General features: G+C 36.2%; 1 protein-coding gene across 2 annotated transcripts; it reads left to right on the forward strand.

The window, feature by feature from the left end:
- Window positions 1-8,204: 8,204 nt before the first annotated feature.
- Window positions 8,205-9,127, forward strand: LOC119265086 (coiled-coil domain-containing protein 106-like). Of its 2 annotated transcripts, none has more exons than XM_037544504.1 (2): window positions 8,205-8,370; window positions 8,802-9,127. In XM_037544504.1, the coding sequence occupies exons 1-2, from the start codon at window positions 8,220-8,222 to the stop codon at window positions 9,056-9,058; spliced, it is 408 nt and encodes a 135-aa protein (XP_037400401.1). In that variant the 5' UTR covers window positions 8,205-8,219; the 3' UTR covers window positions 9,059-9,127. The 2 variants fall into 2 exon arrangements, with proteins under 2 accessions (XP_037400401.1, XP_037400402.1); XM_037544505.1 differs by having other exon boundaries at window positions 8,841-9,127.
- Window positions 9,128-9,470: the final 343 nt, after the last annotated feature.

The following is a 9,470-nucleotide window of genomic DNA, read 5'->3' on the forward strand; positions in this document are numbered from 1 at the left end:
TTTGCAAAAAACAATAAAGTTTATCCGTTTGAACATTAAATATTTTGTCTTTGTAGTGTATTCAATTGAATATAGCTTGAAAAGGATTTGCAAATCATCGTATTCCATTTTTATTTATGTTTTACACAAAGTCCCAACTTCATTGGAATTGGGGTTGTACATTGAACAGGAATCCCAAGAGGATTATACCATGTCTTGTCTGAAACACCTATACTAAATGAAATTAATAGATGTTTGCTTTAGTTATTAGTATATTTTACTCACTGCAAATGTACATGCTTAATGTCTTTTTACTTATAAATATGAACAAAAATATATGCATTCATAAGCATGAACAAAGAGTTTAAATTTATAGGGAAAAAACTGTGTGAATATTTGTTTCCCCTCTTGTAGTTTACATATATATAACACCGAAGATAGCAACAACCTTATTTGTAGCTTGTTTTGTTTGTGTGTGTTCGTGAGTGTGTGCATTTCTTTATTTGATGTTTGTTAATGACACATTTAGAGGGCAGCGGTGAGTAGTGTTTGTTTATTTGATGTTTGTTAATGACACATTTAGAGAGCGACGGTGAGTAGTGTTTGTTTATTTGATGTTTGTTAATAACACCTTTAGAGAGCGACGGTGAGCAGCGTTTGTTTATTTGATGTTTGTTAATAACACCTTTAGAGAGCGACGGTGAGCAGCGTTTGTTTATTTGATGTTTGTTAATAACACCTTTAGAGAGCGACGGTGAGCAGTGTTTGTTTATTTGATGTTTGTCAATAACACCTTTAGAGAGCGACGGTGAGCAGCGTTTGTTTATTTGATGTTTGTTAATAACACCTTTAGAGAGCGACGGTGAGCAGTGTTTGTTTATTTGATGTTTGTCAATAACACCTTTAGAGAGCGGTGGTGAGCAGTGTTTGTTTATTTGATGTTTGTTAATAACACCTTTAGAGAGCGGTGGTGAGCAGCGTTTGTTTATTTGATGTTTGTTAATAACACCTTTAGAGAGCGACGGTGAGCAGCGTTTGTTTATTTGATGTTTGTTAATAACACCTTTAGAGAGCGACGGTGAGCAGCGTTTGTTTATTTGATGTTTGTTAATAACACCTTTAGAGAGCGGTGGTGAGCAGTGTTTGTTTATTTGATGTTTGTTAATAACACCTTTAGAGAGCAACGGTGAGCAGTGTTTGTTTATTTGATGTTTGTTAATAACACCTTTAGAGAGCGGTGGTGAGCAGTGTTTGTTTATTTGATGTTTGTTAATAACACCTTTAGAGAGCGACGGTGAGCAGCGTTTGTTTATTTGATGTTTGTTAATAACACCTTTAGAGAGCGACGGTGAGCAGTGTTTGTTTATTTGATGTTTGTCAATAACACCTTTAGAGAGCGACGGTGAGCAGCGTTTGTTTATTTGATGTTTGTTAATAACACCTTTAGAGAGCGACGGTGAGCAGCGTTTGTTTATTTGATGTTTGTTAATAACACCTTTAGAGAGCGACGGTGAGCAGCGTTTGTTTATTTGATGTTTGTTAATAACACCTTTAGAGAGCGACGGTGAGCAGCGTTTGTTTATTTGATGTTTGTTAATAACACCTTTAGAGAGCGACGGTGAGCAGCGTTTGTTTATTTGATGTTTGTTAATAACACCTTTAGAGAGCGACGGTGAGCAGCGTTTGTTTATTTGATGTTTGTTAATAACACCTTTAGAGAGCGACGGTGAGCAGCGTTTGTTTATTTGATGTTTGTTAATAACACCTTTAGAGAGCGACGGTGAGCAGCGTTTGTTTATTTGATGTTTGTTAATAACACCTTTAGAGAGCGACGGTGAGCAGCGTTTGTTTATTTGATGTTTGTTAATAACACCTTTAGAGAGCGACGGTGAGCAGCGTTTGTTTATTTGATGTTTGTTAATAACACCTTTAGAGAGCGACGGTGAGCAGCGTTTGTTTATTTGATGTTTGTTAATAACACCTTTAGAGAGCGACGGTGAGCAGTGTTTGTTTATTTGATGTTTGTTAACACCTTTAGAGAGCGGTGGTGAGCAGCGTTTGTTTATTTGATGTTTGTCAATAACACCTTTAGAGAGCGACGGTGAGCAGTGTTTGTTTATTTGATGTTTGTCAATAACACCTTTAGAGAGCTACGGTGAGCAGCGTTTGTTTATTTGATGTTTGTTAATAACACCTTTAGAGAGCGACGGTGAGCAGCGTTTGTTTATTTGATGTTTGTTAATAACACCTTTAGAGAGCGACGGTGAGCAGCGTTTGTTTATTTGATGTTTGTTAATAACACCTTTAGAGAGCGACGGTGAGCAGCGTTTGTTTATTTGATGTTTGTTAATAACACCTTTAGAGAGCGACGGTGAGCAGCGTTTGTTTATTTGATGTTTGTTAATAACACCTTTAGAGAGCGACGGTGAGCAGCGTTTGTTTATTTGATGTTTGTTAATAACACCTTTAGAGAGCGACGGTGAGCAGCGTTTGTTTATTTGATGTTTGTTAATAACACCTTTAGAGAGCGACGGTGAGCAGTGTTTGTTTATTTGATGTTTGTCAATAACACCTTTAGAGAGCGGTGGTGAGCAGTGTTTGTTTATTTGATGTTTGTTAATAACACCTTTAGAGAGCGACGGTGAGCAGCGTTTGTTTATTTGATGTTTGTTAATAACACCTTTAGAGAGCGACGGTGAGCAGCGTTTGTTTATTTGATGTTTGTTAATAACACCTTTAGAGAGCGACGGTGAGCAGCGTTTGTTTATTTGATGTTTGTTAATAACACCTTTAGAGAGCGACGGTGAGCAGTGTTTGTTTATTTGATGTTTGTTAATAACACCTTTAGAGAGCGGTGGTGAGCAGCGTTTGTTTATTTGATGTTTGTTAATAACACCTTTAGAGAGTGACGGTGAGCAGTGTTTGTTTATTTGATGTTTGTTAATAACACCTTTAGAGAGCAACGGTGAGCAGTGTTTGTTTATTTGATGTTTGTTAATAACACCTTTAGAGAGCGGTGGTGAGCAGTGTTTGTTTATTTGATGTTTGTTAATAACACCTTTAGAGAGCGACGGTGAGCAGCGTTTGTTTATTTGATGTTTGTTAATAACACCTTTAGAGAGCGACGGTGAGCAGTGTTTGATTATTTGATGTTTGTTAATAACACCTTTAGAGAGCGACGGTGAGCAGCGTTTGTTTATTTGATGTTTGTTAATAACACCTTTAGAGAGCGACGGTGAGCAGCGTTTGTTTATTTGATGTTTGTTAATAACATCCTTGGAAGGAGATGGTGAGCAGTGTTTGTTTATTTGATGTTTGTTAACACCTTTAGAGAGCGGTGGTGAGCAGCGTTTGTTTATTTGATGTTTGTCAATAACACCTTTAGAGAGCAACGGTGAGCAGTGTTTGTTTATTTGATGTTTGTTAATAACACCTTTAGAGAGCGACGGTGAGCAGCGTTTGTTTATTTGATGTTTGTTAATAACACCTTTAGAGAGCGACGGTGAGCAGCGTTTGTTTATTTGATGTTTGTTAATAACACCTTTAGAGAGCGACGGTGAGCAGCGTTTGTTTATTTGATGTTTGTTAATAACACCTTTAGAGAGCGACGGTGAGCAGCGTTTGTTTATTTGATGTTTGTTAATAACACCTTTAGAGAGCGACGGTGAGCAGCGTTTGTTTATTTGATGTTTGTTAATAACACCTTTAGAGAGCGACGGTGAGCAGTGTTTGTTTATTTGATGTTTGTCAATAACACCTTTAGAGAGCGGTGGTGAGCAGTGTTTGTTTATTTGATGTTTGTCAATAACACCTTTAGAGAGCGGTGGTGAGCAGTGTTTGTTTATTTGATGTTTGTTAATAACACCTTTAGAGAGCAACGGTGAGCAGTGTTTGTTTATTTGATGTTTGTTAATAACACCTTTAGAGAGCGACGGTGAGCAGCGTTTGTTTATTTGATGTTTGTAATAACACCTTTAGAGAGCGACGGTGAGCAGCGTTTGTTTATTTGATGTTTGTTAATAACACCTTTAGAGAGCGACGGTGAGCAGTGTTTGTTTATTTGATGTTTGTTAATAACACCTTTAGAGAGTGACGGTGAGCAGTGTTTGATTATTTGATGTTTGTTAATAACACCTTTAGAGAGCGATGGTGAGCAGTGTTTATTTGATGTTTGTTAATAACACCTTTAGAGAGCGACGGTGAGCAGCGTTTGTTTATTTGATGTTTGTTAATAACACCTTTAGAGAGCGACGGTGAGCAGCGTTTGTTTATTTGATGTTTGTTAATAACACCTTTAGAGAGCGACGGTGAGCAGTGTTTGTTTATTTGATGTTTGTTAATAACACCTTTAGAGAGCGACGGTGAGCAGTGTTTGTTTATTTGATGTTTGTTAATAACATCCTTGGAAGGAGATGGTGAGCAGTGTTCATTTAAGCTCAAATTGTCATAATTTGGTAGCTACTGAGTATAAAAATCTAGGAAGCCAGACAGCTTACCACCTCATGCTTAGAGCTTACCACACCACCTTACGCTTTGATTTGTCACATACAATAATAAAAAAATTTTTAAAAATCACAATTAAAACTACATAACAATTACCTGTTAGACAAAATTTCATGTTGTGACAGGCCTAGTATGTGCATGTGTGGGCTACCAAACAGCAGTGTCTTTAAGAAACTCACTTTTTAAACAAACTTAAAAGATGTTCAGACCTTCTGCTGATGACGGAAGCAACTCTCATCTATCACAACAAATTCTTTTCCACCAAGACACTGCCTGCTCTTCCTCTTGTGTCTGTCCATTGCATGAATACAAACCTCTCAAATGCACCTTGCCATTTTTGTCAGTGTTGTGGAGCTGCCTGCAATATCATCACTGATCATATCAATCTGTCTGAGCCCTTGTGAGAATCTTTAGTAGATAGAAATAAAGTAATAAACACTGACAAGAACTCTGTAGCGTGTGCGTACCTTAAAAGTATGTGTTTATAATGTATAAAAGACAGTATTATATTGGTATTTTTCATTATACAAAAATACAGCATAGCACCTGTAAATATACTTCACCCAACTGAAGAGAGATGATCTAGACTTTTCAAACAGGGAGCCAGCTCTGATAGCTTTTGAGACTCTTCCATTACCTGCTGTTTACAGCACCTGTAAACATGCCAAACATGTATCGTTTTCCTACATTACACCTTGTTGTGATATATTGCACACACTTCACACTGCGTTACTATTAATGATTTAGCAGCAATTAAACACGCCTTTAGATTGATTAATTTATTCATTAATAATAATAATAATAATAATGAGAAGAAAAAGGGATAATGTTTATGATAATCTTAATATAAGTGTGATGTTCTGTTCAGCAGAAATTAGCAGGCCATATCACACACCAGATGTACTGGTCCTTCTTTGTCACAGACATCATTTTAATCTTGTGGTGGCAAATATTACACTTAGGTGTTTCTTCTGCAACCACTTAGTTAACTTCAGTGTTTTGCTTTTTGCTTGTTTTCCTTCAATCCAGGCCCACAACTTCATTTCCAGAGATATTCAGCTGAGGGAGTACACACTGTCAATTAACAAAAATATGCCTGAAATGCAAGCTTGAAATGATGCAAGCTTTTCAGTGTTTTGGTATAATTCCATTTTTCTTTGTATGGTAAAACTATTCACACTAGAAAGACTACACACTAAAACACAATACAACAGAACCCAGAATAAAGAAAAATGTGTTCACAGTGGGGGTGGGAGGTAAAGAATTTATAAATGGATTTTTGAAATGAAACTAGTTTATGAGAATATTTGCAATAACAACTAGAAATGGAGTGAAGTGAGCCTTGCGTTGTGCACACCAGTAACATTAGTGTGAAAATGCAGGTATTATATTTAGTATGTAGAATAGTATTGCTGAATTGAAGTATGTGCATATCAGAATCATACAACTGGCTCATGTCACCCTTTATTTATCTCATTGCATCTATTCTGCTATTTTAAAAGGTTATACAGTTTTACATTTTTTTAAGCTTACCTGTTGTGGATGTGTCCTAGCGCACAGTATATGGTGCCATCTGCATCCAGTCGATTTAGGTGAAAAAAATACAAATCAGACATGATATTGGTGCTAGAAAGTAAAGATCCAAACACAGGCGATAATTCAGAAACAGCCAGTCACAGGCAACCTTGTTGATGACGCGCGCTACCGCCTCCCCCGGGCTTGGCTGCAGGCCGTAGACGTCTTTTTTTAGAATCATGGAAAATCTCGATGGGAAAGAATCGCGCTCCTCTGCAACCAGTACTCATCCAAAGAGGGTCCCAAGGTGTCAGCAGATGAGCAAAAACTTCACAGATTAGCAAGAAATTAAGTTTTTCTTGTTATTTTATTATCTGTCCATCAGCTAATTAAATTATTTGGTAGCGTTAGCTGTCTAATGCTACCTGACCTCGCTTGGCTACATAGCAGTTAACCTACCTAGTTCGCTACAGAGGTTGCTGTAGCTAGTAAGCTAACGTTAGCTAACTTGCTTAACGGTTTTCCTGCATATGTTGTTATATTTCAGTGCTACTGAAGTGAAATAGCTTTCCACAGACGCAGGTAAGTGAATATATTCGTCTATAGTTTGGTTTTGGAGATATATTTAGGTTGTTTTTTGCTCCAAAATCATGTGTTGAAATATTAGGAATATAACGGTAATGCTTTGCAAACGAGTTGTGTTTCCTAACCGCAAATTCCAGACTACGTTTTTGCAATGAACTATGTTAATAATAGTAATAACAATAACAGCATTAACAATAATTACAGTTTACAATTTCTGTTTAGCCTAAAAAGTGTTGACAAAACCTTTGAAACAGCTTAAAATGGCTTTTAGATTTAACTTAGATCAGTTTAGATTTGTGTTTAAATGTGTTGCAGAATTAAGATTTTAAAGGAAATTGACACTTTGTTAGATGGTACACCAATTTCGAAACAGAGCCATGATGAAAATGTTGAGTTGTGCTAAGATAACCAGGTATCCAGTATATCTGCAAGTAGTGAACATTTTATTACTGAAAGCATAATTCAGTAATAAAACATTCAGCTGAAAATGGACAGAAAGTTTTTTTAACCAGTCAACCAGTCTATTGCAGTCAGATGACAAGAAAATTACAATGTAGAGTTTGAATTAAGCAAATTCTGCCATTCTAATTTTTGTCTTTTTTAAGCTCAGCCTCTGACCTAGCCCCTACTGCAACAATACTTCTTAACAAGGAGAAACAAGAACTGACCTTTCTAAAGTTGGAATGGCAGAAGAAGAAAACTGAAGAACTGTCCCTCACAGGTATATGGCTAGAATTAGCTAGTTTCAGACATGAACAAAGGTGTTGGTTTTATAAGCATTATATGATATAGCCTCACTTTTAAGTATATTATTCACTTCTGTGAATAAAGGCATTTACAGTATGCATATAATAATAATAATAATAATAATAATAATAATAATAACAATAATAACAACAACAATAACAACAACAACAACAACAACAACAACAACAATAATAATAATAATTTTCAAATGTTGATTAAAGGTGAGTGCTTGAGCAGAATAATAGAAAAGGTCTCTCCACTGTTTCTGTATTGTATGGAAGGAAATCTGTTAATTCATTTTATTTTGAAAATTAATTACAAACTTCCCAACCTTTAGAAGATAAATCACCATGAGACACAGTAACAGACAAGTTAGGGTTAAATAGTTGGTCTGTGGTAGAAAAAAGCATGTTGGCATAATTGATGTGTTTATTAACTACACTAGGGAAATATGACTGATCTGGATATTTTCATTTTTGCAGTATTCAGGTGGAGATCTGCTCTTTGCGAATAATGTACATGTAGTTTAGTTTTCTTCCATAAGCGCTCTGATCTACAACACTTTCTCTTGAGCTGGGTATTTCCTTATTCATCCATGGATTTTTGTGTGTACATGGAGTTTGCTTCCATTCGACTGGAGCGAGAATGTCAAGAGTTTTCGATAATCTAGCACTTAGATCAGACACCAGATAACTACAGGAGGTAAACAGAGCTGTATTCAGTGAACTGTTATAAATGTTTTTATCCTTCTCAACTGTAACATTTTTTTGAAGTAACTTTCAGGCACTTTCTTCCTATGATAACAGGTAATATGTTAAAAAATGAGTGTATAGGCTACAATCTCAGTGATTCTTTTTTTGTACTTTTCAGTTAAAACAAAGGAAGAAACCATGGACAATCCAGTCACTGTGAATGATTCTGAAAGCTCTGATACATCATCCATGTCCTCATCCTCAACCACCAAGAAGTGCAAGCACAAATCCAAAAAGAAGCACAGCAAAGGAGACAAAGACAAGAAAGAGCAGAAGTTTCGACAGCGTGGTAAGCAGCAAATGATGTTTACAGAGCCTGTGTAGGCCATCCACAAACAGATTTAGATTTAGAGTTAGGTCTTGATTTCACAATTCAGCATGTTGCTATTAGCCTTCTAAGGTATAGGGTCATAGGTGGTAGTTATACAATTACAATTACATGACCAAAAACTAAAAAGTTGAAAGAATGACTGGAATAGAGAACAGGATACAGAAAGTCTTAAATTCTCATTCTATGTCACAGTATGTCACAATAAGCTTTTCTGGGCATTTTGCAGACATTGTTAATACTTAAACATTTCTCAGCTGCATGTCAGACTGCAAAGAGGGCAAAATTAGTCTTGTTTTGCTGAATGTAAATTGACACCTGTTTGTCTGTCTCTAACTAATCATATTGCCCTTTAGTTGAAGCATGACTGACTGTTATGATTTTCTCTGCAGTGAAACGCTTTTACAGCCTGTCTGTTTTATCCTGTGTAGTACAAACATCAAGTGAAATTGTACGCTACTACAAATCCATCCTTAAAACCTTACCGAAAGCAAGGACTATAACCAGGGCCTTCCAAAAGCATGCCATTGACAGGAACACTGTGGTGTCCACATCAGTGACTGGAAAGCTCACTATTGCTGCTCCTGAGGCATATGAAGAGGTACTGGCCAAGAAGCCTTGTGGAGAGACAGTGCTGGCCTTTGCTTAGCGGAGTGAGGTTGCTATTCAAGGAGATGAAGATGTGAAACTTTTTGTAGATAGAGACTTGGTAAGCATTTAGATGGATTTAATTCAGAATCTGATTTAAGGAATGTAAAATTGTTTATTTCAAAGACATTTTCATTTCAAGAGTAAATTACCACAATATAGGTCCATGCACTTTTAGTTATGACAGTTTAAACGTTAGTCTCCTTTGAACTTTGCATTTTGTGCAAATAAGTGTTTTTCTCATTTCTGCTGTCATGACATTGTGAAGATTTTAATTGCATAAATGTAAAGTGTTAATAACTGATTAACAAATGGTGAAGTGTTTTACACTTTAGAATAAGGCTCCCTTTTGGTGGTTATAAGTGTTAGTAACTCATTAATAAATGGTAGTGTTTTACACTTCAGAATAAGGT

This window comes from Pygocentrus nattereri, chromosome 14, assembly GCF_015220715.1.
Source record: "Pygocentrus nattereri isolate fPygNat1 chromosome 14, fPygNat1.pri, whole genome shotgun sequence".
NCBI lineage: Eukaryota > Metazoa > Chordata > Actinopteri > Characiformes > Serrasalmidae > Pygocentrus > Pygocentrus nattereri.